This window comes from Staurois parvus, unplaced genomic scaffold (assembly GCF_062004578.1).
Source record: "Staurois parvus isolate SC_StPar_1 unplaced genomic scaffold, SC_StPar_1.0 ptg000053l, whole genome shotgun sequence".
Classification (NCBI taxonomy): domain Eukaryota; kingdom Metazoa; phylum Chordata; class Amphibia; order Anura; family Ranidae; genus Staurois; species Staurois parvus.
In genome coordinates this window covers 1,990,001-2,004,855 of record NW_028317849.1, presented here as the reverse complement: position 1 = coordinate 2,004,855, position 14,855 = coordinate 1,990,001, and the positions used below count along the sequence as shown (strand labels likewise).

The 14,855-nt window shown below is 40.5% G+C and overlaps 1 protein-coding gene across 1 annotated transcript in view; it reads right to left on the bottom strand.

Moving 5' to 3' along the window:
- The window catches only part of LOC149470066 (guanine nucleotide-binding protein subunit alpha-11), a 99,182-nt gene that overhangs the window by 22,556 nt on the left and 61,771 nt on the right, over window positions 1–14,855 (bottom strand). Inside the window, exons 3-6 of the mRNA XM_089667121.1 lie at window positions 13,361–13,515; window positions 9,458–9,586; window positions 2,141–2,270; window positions 1,622–1,775 (exon numbers count right to left, since the gene is read on the bottom strand). Coding sequence (XP_089523247.1) covers window positions 1,622–1,775; window positions 2,141–2,270; window positions 9,458–9,586; window positions 13,361–13,515 — 568 coding nt within the window. The remainder of the gene's footprint in view (window positions 1–1,621; window positions 1,776–2,140; window positions 2,271–9,457; window positions 9,587–13,360; window positions 13,516–14,855) is intronic.

Below are 14,855 nucleotides of genomic sequence, written 5' to 3'. Positions count from 1 at the left end.
ATACATACACACACACACACACACACACACACACACCATTGATAACTTTCACACAAGCCAATAAATATACACTTACTGGGATTTTGTTTTTACCATCGACATGTATAAGAATACACTTTGACCTAAATTCATGAAGAAATTAAAATTTTTTATTGGATGTGTTTTATAGCAGAATGTAAAAAATATTTTTTTTCCAAATGTATGGCCTTTTTTCATTTATATAAAAAAATTAAAAACCCAGTGGTGATCAAATACCACCAAAGGAAAGATCTATTTGTGTGAAAAAATTATATAAAATTTAATTTGGGTACTGTGTTCCATGACAGCGCAATTGGCAGTTAAAGTAGCGCAGTATCGAATAGCAAAAAATGACCTGGTGATGAAGGAGGTAAAAATCATCTGGAGCTAAAGCAGTTAACCTTAAGCAGAAGAAAATTGAAAGCATGTGAAAAAGGAGCCTAAGTAATACACCACCTGTTGGCAGAAAATGGCAAGGCAACACAATAAGCAAAAATTCATATTTAATTGACTAAAATAAAAAATCGAAGCACACAAATTAAATCAAAAGTAGGAATACCATTTATAGTTAAATCAAAAGGTCTCAAAAATGTATCATCAGAACGTTACACCTATGTAGACATGAAATCATGATCTATAGAAACGGTTAGAGGCGACATGAGAAAATGCAATTGATGCAACTGGTTCCACCACTGCAGAAGGTCAGGGTATTTAGCACTTAATCTGAAGGTAAGGGAGCATGGTAAATATCTATTATTGCAAATCTGATCATTAAAGGACTATTCCCCTTTCTCTGAAAAAATATACTGTAATAGGCTGAATTGAGGGTAAGGGGGTTCAGTGAAACCTGGCTGTACAAGTGAACACAAGCACATATCTCTGCGCCTCTCATTCTCAGAAAGAGATCAGTGTTTAGCAAACTTTACACCCGCTGGCATAGGACCAATTTAGGTGTTCCAGTCCCAGTTCTGCAATGCAAAAAGGATAGAAAAGACAAAAAGCAGCATACAGGTATTGGCTGTGTATAACTAACAGATCTATACAAATAAGGGAGAGAGTTAATAAAACTACAATAGCTCCATGTCTTAACAAGATTTCTGATGCACAAGTCAAATCCCGAGGGTGAAATAGAAATGACTATAAATGGCAACGCAAGCAGCTCTGGAATCTACCGGTGATTATGAAAGTTACACAAATACTTTACCTTATGGCTGGTATGAAAATGGCCCAATTACAGTCATGTGAAAATTAAGTACACCCCATGGAATTTGTTGCCTTTCAATATATTCAAATTGTCAAACATTATACCATTATTTAAACATTGCCTGCAGATAAAAGGTGATATACAGGAATAATAAGAATGCTTTCACACTGATGTGTGTGGTTTTACTACAATGTGGGTGCAGCGCAGTGTACCAATGGTTTCTTGCACTTTGCCATAGACTTTAACTACATTGGGCAGTTTTGGTATGTTTTCTGAAAGCGGATCAAAATGACCTGCATGCAGGTCAAGGAGACAAAAAGCACTCTAGTATAATCTATTATTTAAAATGTTTTATGATGACTTGCAGGAAATGGAAAATTTTCTTATAAAAATACTTACCATCAAACTCAGGAAAATAATCTACAAGGTGAGAGTACATGATCTTGTCTTCAAGAAGGTCCTTCTTATTGAGGAACAAAATTACTGAAGAATTCTGGAACCAGGGGTATGTGATAATTGTTCTGAAAAGAGCCTTGCTCTCCTCCATCCGGTTCTGCAAAGAAAACACAAATATAACTACCATTAATTTCTTCTGTGTAAGCAGTGATCCTTTATGAAACAAATGCAGTAAGGAGGCTTTCAGTAGTTCATTTTTTGATCTTATGTGACAAAAAATACAAGATCATGCAGAGCAAAATGGTGGGGGTAAGAAAAGAAAGTACCAAGCCAAGCAAAGGCTGGATGTAAATAACAATCAACCACACAGTGAACAGTAGTGGAAAGTCAAAAACTTGGCATCCAAGTCAAAAAAAAAAAAAAAAAAAAAGGTAAACTACTGCCTCACAATCAGCAGCAGCATTGCCACCTTGCCATGTGCAGTTCTTCGAAAGGATTCAAAAACCATGTTAGGTTACCCACCTCGTTATCAGACTCCACAAGAACCTGGTCATATTCACTAAGGGCAACAAGGAACATTATGGATGTAACGTTCTCAAAGCAGTGTATCCACTTTCTCCGCTCAGATCTTTGACCTCCTACATCAACCATTCTGTTAAAGAGATAAAAATAATAGGTATAGCTTTAAGCATGTTTTTTACAGCTGGGCTCAAAACCCAAGAGCATGGCAAATATTACTTCATTTAAAAATGTAATATACAATCAATACTTTACACCTTATCCTGGTTGGTTAGCATTGTGAATTGTGTCAAGTTTTGTGCTAAATTGAAGGCAAACAGACACATACACAGTTGAAATACCTACATGTTGAATAGGGTCATGCAGGCTGTGATTCATAGAAAGACAGAAGCCACCTTGCAGGATAGGATGCCTGCATATAACAAGCTATGGTGAACTTGGATTGCACACCTTTCTTCCACCAGGTTCTAAGGAGTCTTTATTGGAGCCTTGACCTACTTAAGAAATCTTGCCTCTCTTCTCTACCCTGCTGTGGTTGGTGTGGCAAGCCCCAGGATCTCTTCCCCTCTCTTTCCCTTTTCCTTCCTTCTGTTATGTTTATATTCAGCCTCAATAGAGCCTCAGCCTGCAATTTGTATGGTTGAGGCATTTGTTATGGAGCTTTTGTACCTTTACTTTGGCAATATTCACATTACGGATGATTCTGTTTGACTGGCACTGAAATTGAAATAAAATAATTGAAGCAGAAATACAGACGTTAAGTGACCAGTGTAGAAAAGAAAAAAAGAAGACTTCTGCTTCTCTAGTCTTGGTACACCCGTGCCAAACAGCAAAGCCAGATCAGCTGCATCACTTTTCTCTACTGCAGTAAAGCAATGCTCTAGCACCAACCTGTCCCCTGTGTGCTGACCAGACCAAAAAGCATCACCACAATAATTAGGTCATTGCTCTTGTGACTCCTCCTGTCCGTCACATCACAAAGTTACAATAGTCTGGCTGAAAAAAAAAAAAGTCCATCCAGTTCAACCATAGGAAAAAAAAAAAAAAGTTATAATCCTATACCCCAACTATATCAAAAGTTGGACTGACAGCAACGCCTACCGAAAATACCCTTACTAATCACGGTTCCCCAATCTGTTTTGTAAAAGAACATTGAAGTTCTAGGTCAAATACTAGAAAATGTCAAGAGAAAGATTAGTAGAAAAGGCTGAAAATAGCGTGCAAGTTGAATATTTTGCACCCAGTTTGTACCTAGTGTTCACAAGAGAGAGGAGTACTTGAGTTTTAAATGTTTGTTTAGGTTTCTGCATACTTTTGGCAAAAAATGATTGGTAAGGATATATAGATTACAAATCATTCATATTGCAACTGAAAGTATCAGGTACAAATATTCTGAAATGGCTTATGTTAACTTGCTATAAAAAATACAAACAAGAAAACAGCTGCTGCGGTATTTATCTTTAGGACTGCTGGTCACTTTTACAGGGCTCTGAAAGTGAAGTCGTTTTCTAGCAACAAATGCAGATTTTAACATTTGTGTGAAAAAATAAATAATTGCCCTGGTAAAAGAACTTGTGACCAGCAATATTCCATACCATAGGGCACTACTGGTCCCCTTGAGATAGCAAGTAAAAAATAAATAAATAAAAAAAAAATAAAAAAAAAAATGAAAGTAACAAATAAAAAAATAAAATAAATATATATTCTTTTTAAAGCCCTCCACATACATAAACATTTGCTGGGCACAGCTACATACAAAAACATGTTACATATTGCCCCAAATGCAAAAGTGAGAGCAGTAATTACCGTATTTTTCGCTCCATAAAAGGGGGGGAAATGTCAGTGCGTCTTATTGACCGAATATAGAGTGGCCGGTCCGGTATTTTCACTGCCGCCGTGTCAGAATACCGGGCCGACCGCTCAGCTCTGCAGTGGGACCTTACCTGTTCCTCTATCCAGCGGCGCGCTGTCTTCCCGGCTTCTGTAGTGTGCATGACAGCCGGGTCCCAAGTGTGCATGCACAAGAAGCGGTGCTCTTTGTGAATGGTAAGGCGGTACCTGGGACACATGACAGATCCCAGAAGCCGCCGGACCAATCACAAAGCGCAGCGCTTCTCGCGCATGCGCACTGGGCATCGGGCTGTACGCCGAGCGCCCACACTACAGAAGCCGGGTAGACAGCGCGCGGCTGGATAGAGGAACAGGTAAGATCAAAGGAAAACTCTGCGGAAGTAAGAGCGGGTACCTGTCAAATTCAGGTACCCGCTCCCCCTCCCTCCCCAAAGGTCAGCAGTCATCTCCTGTACTGTGTCTGCAGTCTCTGGTCATCTCCTGTACTGTCCGCAGTCACTGGTCATCTCCTGTACTGTCCGCAGTCACTGGTCATCTCCTGTACTGTCCGCAGTCTCTGGTCATCTCCTGTACTGTCCGCAGTCACTGGTCATCTCCTGTACTGTCCGCAGTCTCTGGTCATCTCCTGTACTGTCCGCAGTCTCTGGTCATCCCTGTACTGTCCGTAGTCACTGGTCATCCCTGTACTGTCCGCAGTCACTGGTCATCCCTGTACTGTCCGCAGTCACTGGTCATCTCCTGTACTGTGTCCGCAGTCACTGGTCATCCCTGTACTGTCCGCAGTCACTGGTCATCTCCTGTACTGTGTCCGCAGTCACTGGTCATCTCCTGTACTGTGTCCGCAGTCACTGGTCATCTCCTGTACTGTGTCCGCAGTCACTGGTCATCTCCTGTACTGGCCGCAGTCACTGGTCATCCCTGTACTGGCCGCAGTCACTGGTCATCCCTGTACTGGCCGCAGTCACTGGTCATCCCTGTACTGGCCGCAGTCACTGGTCATCCCTGTACTGGCCGCAGTCACTGGTCATCCCTGTACTGGCCGCAGTCACTGGTCATCCCTGTACTGGCCGCAGTCACTGGTCATCCCTGTACTGGCCGCAGTCACTGGTCATCCCTGTACTGGCCGCAGTCACTGGTCATCCCTGTACTGGCCGCAGTCACTGGTCATCCCTGTACTGGCCGCAGTCACTGGTCATCCCTGTACTGGCCGCAGTCACTGGTCATCCCTGTACTGGCCGCAGTCACTGGTCATCCCTGTACTGGCCGCAGTCACTGGTCATCCCTGTACTGGCCGCAGTCACTGGTCATCCCTGTACTGGCCGCAGTCACTGGTCATCCCTGTACTGGCCGCAGTCACTGGTCATCCCTGTACTGGCCGCAGTCACTGGTCATCCCTGTACTGTCTACAGTCTCTGGTCATCTCCTCTACTATGTCTGCAGTCCATTAGTTCAGAATTTTTTTTTTGTTTTCTGCCTCTAAAACCTAGGTGCATCTTATGGTCAGGTGCTTCTTATGGAGCGAAATTTGCCTGAACACAATTTTGGGCATTGAGGTTTGCCACCGTTTTCACAGGCCTGTGCAATTTTAAAGCGGTTCTATAGGCTGAAGTTTTTTACCCTCATGCATTGTATGTATGAAGGAAAAAAACCTTCAGTGTGTAGCTCCTTCCTCAGCCGCTCTAGTACCACTTGCCTACTGGGCACTTCTACCCCCTTCGTGCCCAGGCCAATTTTCAGCTTTTAGCGCTGTCGCACTTTGAATGACAATTGCGTGGTTATGAAACAATGTACCCATATGACATTGGTTTCATTTTTTCACACAAACAGAGCTTTCTTTTGGTGGTATTTAAATCGTCACTGGGGTTTTTATTTTTTGCACTATAAAAACAAGAGTTTTTCTTAGTTTCTATTATAAACTTTTGCAAACAGGTAATTTCTCTCCTTCACTGATGTGCGTTGATGAGTCTGCATGGATAGGCAACACTGATAGGCTGCACTGATGAGGTGGGACTGGTGGGCATTGATGAGGAAGCACCGATATGCAGCAATGATGGTCACTGATAAGAGGCACTGACGGACGACACTGACAGAGCACTGACTGATGGCACTGATCATCAGTGCTGATCTGCTCTGACAGATGCCGGTTATCGGCAGTAGTTTCCTCACGCTGTGACAGTGTTGCCGATAACTGGCAACTGTATTTAGTCCATGATCTGCTGTGTCATTGGACACAGCTGATCACATGGTAAAAGGAAGCTGTGATTGGCCTTTTACCTCATCACGTGATCAGCTGAGTCCGTAGGACACAGCGATCAATGAGATCGCCAATGGGGGCGCGCATTCTGAGAGAATGTCATGATGCCCTCCCAGAACTGGGTAACTGCATTGTAGCCGTTATTCGGCTATAGCGTGGTTATCAAGTGGTTAACTGAGCCCCATGGCAATCCAGAGTTTTGCACAGGAGCCTCAGCTCTCCCTCCTCATTGGCTGAGAAACAGCAGCAGTAGCCATTGGCCCCCCCTGCTGTCAATCATAGCCCATGAGGAGGGAGCAGAGGGTGGGACCAAGCCATACTCTGTATGTCTTACAGACACACACACACGACCCGGAAGCGAGCATGTACGAGTGCCCCCAGAACAAGCAGCTTCCTCTGGGGGCAATCGGCAAGGGGGAGGGGCTAGAAGCACCAGTGGGGACCCAAGGAGGATCAGGGATGCTAAGGGTATGGAAAAGAATCACCCTAATTTAAAAATGATCACATTTTGTTGCTTTGCAGCCTGAAATTAAGACAGACATAGATTTGTTTTATCCAGCTGCAACTTACACTCACCGGCCACTTTATTATTAGGTACATGTTGCTAGTGCCAAAATATCCCCCACACTATTATGCCACCAGTCTGAACTGTTGATACAAGGCTGGATGGATTCATGCTTTTATGTTTACGCCAAATTCTGATCCTACCATCTGAATGTCACAGCAACCAGTCTGCCCATTCTCCTCTGATATCAACAAGGCATTTTCGTTCGCACAACTGCCACTCTCTAGAAATGGTTGTGTGTGAAAATCCCAGTACATCAGTAGTTTTTGAAATACTCAGACCAGCCCGTCTAGCACCAACAGCCATGCGACGTTCAAAGTCACTTAAATCCCCTTTCTGATGCTTGGTTTGAAGTTCAGCAAGTCATCTTCTCCATGTCTACAAGCCTAAATGCACTGCGTTGCTGCCATGTGACTGGCTGATTAGCAATCTGTGTTACCAAGCAATTGAGTTGGTGTACCTAATAAAGTGGCCTGAATAAAGTGGCCCAAATAAAGTGGCCCGTGAATGTATCCAAGTGATAGATATAATACCAAAATGCTAGGAAAAAAAAAAAAACACTTAAAAAAAACAGAATCAAAAATACCTGCAACTACTTCAGAGTTGCTGTAGGCCTTCTGGTAGCCTCTCTGATCAGTTTTCTTCTGACTTTAATCCAGTTTGGAGCAACATCCTGATCCAGTGAGAGCACCAAATACCTCCCACTTCCTAATAGACTTCACTGTTTCTAGGCATTAATAAAGCCTTTGAATTTTTTTTTTTTTTTATCTCCACTTGTGCCTATTCACAACTTTATCCAAGAGATCTGTCGACAGCTCCTTGCCAGCCATAGTAGTTTGCTTGCTTCAGTTGCCCTACAGGGACTGAAATGCTCTAAGAAAGCTCTTGTCATTTTGACATTTTGTCAGCATGAAAACAGGTGATCACACTTGAAAGTCAAGTGGTTTTGTGTGCCATTGAGAAAGTGATTAGCTACACCTGAATGAGTTTACAAGTCATTTTTAGGAAGAAGGGTGATCATTTTTCCAACTCAGTGATTCGGTTTTTGAATTTTTTTTTTTCCCGACATGTTGGCGTTATGTCTTTCACTTCGATGTTATTAGTTCCATGGAGTCATTACAGCTGGATTAAACAAAAACTGTCTAGCTTCATCTCAGGCTGCAAAGCAACAAGATGTGATTTTTAAGGGGGTGATTCTTTTCTATACCCACTGTAAGTATGACACGTTCGGGTTTTTGTTTTTTTTTTTTTAAATTGGAACCTTTAGAAATCTCTTTAAAAGCTTGACAAGTTTGGCATCTATTTTGTCAACATAACCTCATCTTTTTATATTTTACCAAACAATTTGGTAATAAATAGTGTTGGAGTGTTCTAAAGTCAACTTTGGTGATATTTTTAATGAAAGTCTGCAATTTATAAACAATTAATATTGTGTAATATACAAAATTGCAACCATCATTTTATTCTCCAGAGCCTCTGCTTACATAAAGGTGTTTGGTGGTTTTAAGGACTGCCAAAACTCCCCTCCTTTTGCAAAAATAAAAATAAAGACGTCATACTGCAGATGTCCTGAAGTCCCAGTTTACTGCGTTGCCTGCCCAATGGATATAACACTACATGGGTCGAGGTGAAGATGGAGAATTCCGGGGGGCTAAAGATATAGGGGCCAGGGGAGTAAGTGCAAGGCCTTGTGCAAACTGGTACTTAAGCTTACATCTGTGTGAAGGATAGCATTTGCACGCATGTGATGCACAAGTGCTCTGTGCATCTGCATGCAGGCAGTACAATTCATTATTTTTAGGATGCAGCGGCTGTATGCGTGCATAGTTGCTGGTCCAAATCTGACACCCTTGCAGGCACGTTCCCAAATGCGGACACCTTTGCATCCCTTGCAGGTTAACACGGCCCCTGGCATAGATGTATGCTTACGTACGCCTGTGTGAATGAGGCCTTAGGGTGTTTGTTGCTGTCAAATGCTTTACAGGAAAGCTGAACTCAAAGCGTGAAAGTCTGCTATGTTATGAATAACATTTTATCATTTACGTTATTTGTGTCAAATCAGAGCCTTGAAATCCTCCTGAAAACAGAAGTGCACTTCCTGGTAAGTGTGCCTGCAGCCTCATATTTGTATATCTGCAGTGTAAGATCTAAGGCAATGGTGTTTGACTGCTAGTCTTAGGATATTTGAAGTGAGACAAGCCCTTGGCCTGTCTTATTTGGGCACTGCTTCCAGAGTTCAGTTCCTCTATATAAGGGTTCTTGCAGGGGGGCACCAAAAATGCCATTTTAGGCATTTTGCCCCCTTTTTTTTATTTTAATTTTTTTTTAACTGAATAAAGCCCATTGCTTTAAAAATAATTTGCATTACTGGTCAGAGGGTTACACACATAAATCACAGCCCCTTCAATTCTGAGAGCTAAGAAGGCTCATTCTGGAATTCTTATGTGCATATACATGCATGGATGTTTACACATTAAACTGTATGGACTGTACTTTTTTTTTTTAAATATACATTAACCTTCTGCTATTCAGATCTGGCATTAATAAATCAGTACAGTGTGCAAGGACCCTAAGAGTTCATAATCGAATGTAAACCATTCAAACTATGAATTTTGGAAATAAACAAACTGGTAAGCAATACAACATTTACCTAAAGATGATGTTTTCCAGGTCAAAGGGGTACTCTATAATACCAGTTGTTGGCACTCTGACACGCAATACATCTTGCTGTGTGGGCAGGTACCCAGGCTTAGAAATACGATCCACGTCAGACAAGTAACTGAAGAACAGAAATAGATAGAATTCCATACTCATTAAGAAAAATTAAGGAGTTAAACACTTTTAAGTAAAAGCACAATCTGGAGAAACATAAAACAACAATAATAAAGAACATCATGAGAGCTTTTGTCAAGACATTAAAATATACTCATAAAATGTGAAGTATATTTTGTTTTGGATAAGATGATGAAGGGTTAGAAGCCTGTTAAGTTTTTAACGACATCTGTGCCAGGACAGAAGTGTTGGTCAAGCTCTGAATCCATGATACATTTTTCATTGCTGTCAGTCTCTTCCTTTCCCAGTGTGACAGCTCCTTAAATCTCATGTACAGGTGTCAGAGAGATAGAAGTGAGGAAAAGAAAATGTCCCTGTTGAGATTACAGACACTAACACTTCTCCAATCTTTTTATAGGCCAACTCCACCTTTTGTACCATGTTACACCAGTATTTAGGATGCAACATGTAACATGGTGCAAATGGGAACCCTCTCCTCCCTTGTGACAGTGGCAGGGGTTTGTCTTCCCAGCAGCAGCTATCATATTTGATCTATGCACAGCTGCGCTCTACCCACACACTGGCTTCATTCATTCAAAGGCATTTGCAAATTAATAAACTGCGGCAAACAGACTTGTAGGTTTCAATAGAATGTGTGTGGTAATCACCGCACTCTTAGTCCACTGAAACGTCCTCCAGCTCTGCAACTTTAAGTCTGTACATTGGTAGCTAGAGGAAGGTTGTGCAGGAGCCTGGCACTGCACCTGTGATCCACTGATTGTGGGTGCAGTGATTTGCAAACTCCTATGCAAAAAATAAATAAATGCACGTCAGCCTAGATAGATGCATATGGGCAGAATGTTTTAGATGGAAAGTAAGAACGTGCTATCCCTCCTCCCCTTTATTTTGTTTCTCTTTACCTTCCATCCCTCATTCCCCACTCCTCCCTCCCCCTTTTTTTTTTTTTTTTTTTTTTTTTTTAACTCTCTAATGTCCTACCCCCCCCCCCCCTTTTCCCTCGCAAAATATTGTAACGGTGATGTAGTGGACTGTGCTGATCTCTCAATCTCTCTGTAATATCATATGTGAATATAGATAAGTATTGTCATATTTAGTGATTTACCCTTATTGTTTATGCTCTGTATGTGGAGATGGATCAGCTTCTACCATTGAGACTACTATATGACTTTCATTGTGCCATTTGCTGCAACTTTAGTTTTTGTCCTACTGTGAGCTGTACCGTCTCGGACAAGTCTTTAATGAAACATTCTCCTGCAAATATAAGTGTATTTAATATTTTTCTGTAAAAGGTGGACTTGGTCTTTAAAAGTTAAACAACATTTTTAGCTGAAGATAGAGAATGTGTAAAATATATATAATTATTTTTTGTAATAATTGAATCTGTCTTTGTTTATACCTTTTAGAACAGGGGACTATTTGTATACAGTCAAGTAAGATTCACACAACTTTCACTCTGGAGTCACACATTTGTCAACTGAATCCAATTTGAAAAAAGTGTACGTCTAAGATGAAAGTCACGTAACTCCTGTGTGAACACACTTATAAAAATAGTTCAAGTGTTCTTCAATGCATATTAAAGCAGTTGTAAAGGTTCATTTTTTTTCCTAAAATAAAGATGGTATACTTACCTGCTCTAAACAATGGCACAGAGTGGCCCCACACTTCTTCTGGGGCCCCGCGAAGGCGCTGTCCACTCCTCCTCCCTTCCAACTACTTACTATGGGAGCATACTTGTGGGCTCGACCCCACCCTTCATTCCCTCCTCACATGATTTGATTGACAGCAGCAGTTGACGCAAACAATGCAACTTTACAGTGTCAGACAATTCAATCTACCTGGGTTGAACTCTACCACAATTGAATACAACTGGGATGTATAATAATGACTGGATGCTGTCAAACATGGTATTGATTTATAAATACAGAAATGAATGATTAGTTACTATTATCAAAACCTGAGTTTATGGTGTTTGGAGTAAAAAAAAAAAAAAAAAAAAAAAAAAAGTTTTCAGGGTGAAACACAAATTCACTGCTATGTATTGGCTACTTTTCTGTTCTAACAGAAAGGAGAAAATATACTGCAACTGTGTCAACAACTGTGCAATCCAAAATTTCCTTTCCTGACTGCTTGGTTCCAAAACAGTCATTCCTAATTTGTTCTGGCTTATTATGCGTTAATCATAAGAGAGTCTATTGTTACTGTATGGCCATGTAATCACAGCACCTACAAACACAATGGCAGAAGCCATATATGCCGTAATCTGCAATATTGCCCGTGATCTCAAAACACAGGTTCAATGGCACCTAAAATGTGGTGCGGTTTAGCCAAGATTGTTACGTGACAAAATCACATTGTGTGAAGCTTGTCGCCGAAAAGAAGCTCCTGCTCATTTTTGTGCAACAAGAAGCTTTACGCGATGCAATTTGCCACAACTGCTGTGCAGGAAATCACGCAGCAAAACTGCACCACATTTTAGGTGCCATGGAATATAATGACAACTGAACCTGCATTTTGCGACTGTAGTGCATTTTGTGATTGCAAGCAGAATCGCAGAGATTCTTTCGCAATCCCAAAAACACCCAGGTGTGATTGGGGCCCAACGAAGAAGAAGTTTCCGTGTGAGAGGGTAACCTGAAAGCAATAAAAGAGCCCAACTCTCCTCGTGACGAGCAACTCTTCATGACGAGCACCCAATCAGTGCTTGTCACACTGCAAGGTCTCTCCCCTTCCTTTCAGTGGTATTTGATCACCTGTGTGTTTTTATTTTTTGCACTGGGATAAAAAAAAAAAAAAAAAGACAATTTTAAGAAAAAAAAAAAAAAAAAAAAAAAAACACAATATTTTTTGACTTTTTGCTATTAAACATGTCCAGTAAATTTTTTATTTTTTTTTAAAAATCAAATTTAGTCATAAATTTAGGCCAAAATGTATTCTGCTACAAGTCTGCTAAAAGAAAAAAAAATCCCAATACATGTAAATTAATTGGTTTATGTGAAAGTTATAACATTTACAAATGGCGGTATATATACACACACTGGAATTTTGTTTTGTATATTTTACTAGTGGTGGCGATAGGCGACTTATAGCGGGACTGCAGCGGGCATTCTAACACTGGAGGGAACTGACTTGGTGTCACTGACTTCCCCAGTGACCCAATACAGTGATCAGGGCTTTAAAAAAAAAAAAAAAAAAAAAAAAAAAAAAAAAAAAAAAAAAGGGAGGACAACTGTACTAATGGCACTGGGCAGAAAGGGGCTAACATGAGGGGCGATCAAAAGGGATTAACTGGGTTCTGGGAGTGTTTTACTGGGGGTCAGTGTGTTTTGTGCACCCCTGCCACCCTGTAGCAGTACATCTGCTATAGGGCGGTCGGGATGTGCCCAATAAAAAAAAAAACCATCAAACCTTCACTTTTTTTTTTTTTTTTTTTTTTTAATCAGGACAAGATTGTCATGAGGGACAAGTAGATTGGGACTCCGATTTAATTTCGCAGACAAGTAGTTTTTAAAAAAAAAAAAATTCCATACCTCTGAAATGGTTTCATTATTTAGAATAGAATATGATTATTAGATTATGAAAAGTAATAGAGTTAAAAAAAATTAAAAAAAATACACACCCTCAAGAAAAAAACTCACCTTGCACCTTTTGCATCAACAATGTGGCCCACAGCAAGACACATTTAATACACATTATAAAAGTTGTTACATTTTGGTAGTTACAATTTTCATTGCATATAAAACATCTAAAAAGATGGACTTACTATTTGGCAGAGTCTGACAGCTGGTATTCCCGACGCCTATCATAGCATTCTTGGATACCTGGGTCATTCCACAAGGTTTTGATTGCACTAACATATGGCTGTTCAAATGTACACACTTTTTCCACATCAATTTCTCTCACAAGGAGTGCATTAGCCTGGAAAATAAAAGGCGGTAAAGTCAAGATCCAAGGTTTAACCATCAGCAAGCATGCGTTGGTCATGTTTGGTTAAGGCAACAAAGCAGCAATGCTGTCTTTTGAGTCTACCAGAACCTTAAAGTACCTAAAGAACATTAACCCTGGAAGGGGAAACTCTGGTGTTGTTGGAAGAACTTCTTACTAGTGCGGAATGACTGGAAGGGTGATAATTCCAGTTGTTTTACACAAGTCCAAGCCCTCTAATTATGTTAGATATTTTTTATCCAACAAAGAGGTATATTCATTGAAACCTTGATATTTAAGGAATGATTTTTTTATGCAACCATGTCTTTTGGTACAAGTTAAGAGTGGGTTGATGTCTATGTTGTAAAGAGCACTAGACTCAAGAGTGAAATATCAGAATCTGGTTTGGGTCATCTAGGGAAGATAGGCGACATCCGTAAAAAATGTTGAGACATCCAAAAAAGGTGTTTTATAAATGATATACAAATTAGTAAGATCTCATCTGGAATATGCAGTTCAGTTTTGAGCACCAATTCAAAAAAAGAACATTGGGGAACTGGAGAAAGTACAGAGAAAGGCAAGCAAACTGATAAGAGGCATGGAGGAGCTCAGCTATGAGGAAAGATTAGAGGAACTGAATTTATTCTCTCTTGAGAAGAGGAGATTAAGGGGGGATATAATCAACATGTATAAATACATCAGTGGTTCATATAGTGAACTCGGTGTAGAGTTATTCACCCTGAGGTCATCACAGAGGACAAGGGGGCACTCTTTACATCTGGAGGAAAAGAGATGTAATCTCCAAACACAGAAAGGTTTCTTCACAGTGAGAGCTGTGAAAATGTGGAATAGACTCCCTCAAGAGTTGGTTCTGGCCAGCTCAGTGGATTGCTTTAAAAAAGGCCTGGATTATTTCTTAGATACACAGAATATAACTGATTACTAACATTTATAGGTAAAGTTGATGCCGGGAATATCCGATTGCCTCTCAAGGGATCAGGAAGGAATTTTTTTTCCCTGCAGGAACAAATTGGATCATGCTTTGCTGGGTTTTTTTGACTTCCTCTGGACAAACTGTGGGTATTAGTATTATAACTTTTTTTTTTTTTTTTAAATGCTTGAACTGGATGGACTTTTCTCCTATTTCAGCCAGACTAACTATGTAACTATATACAGAAGTTAACCGCTTGCCCTCCAGAGGATTTACCCATCTTCCTGACCAGGCCATGTTTTGCAATATGGCACTGCGTTATTTTAACTGACAATTGCATGGTCATGCAACGCTGCACCCAAATGAAATTTACGTAATTTTTTTTCCAACAAATAGAGCTTTC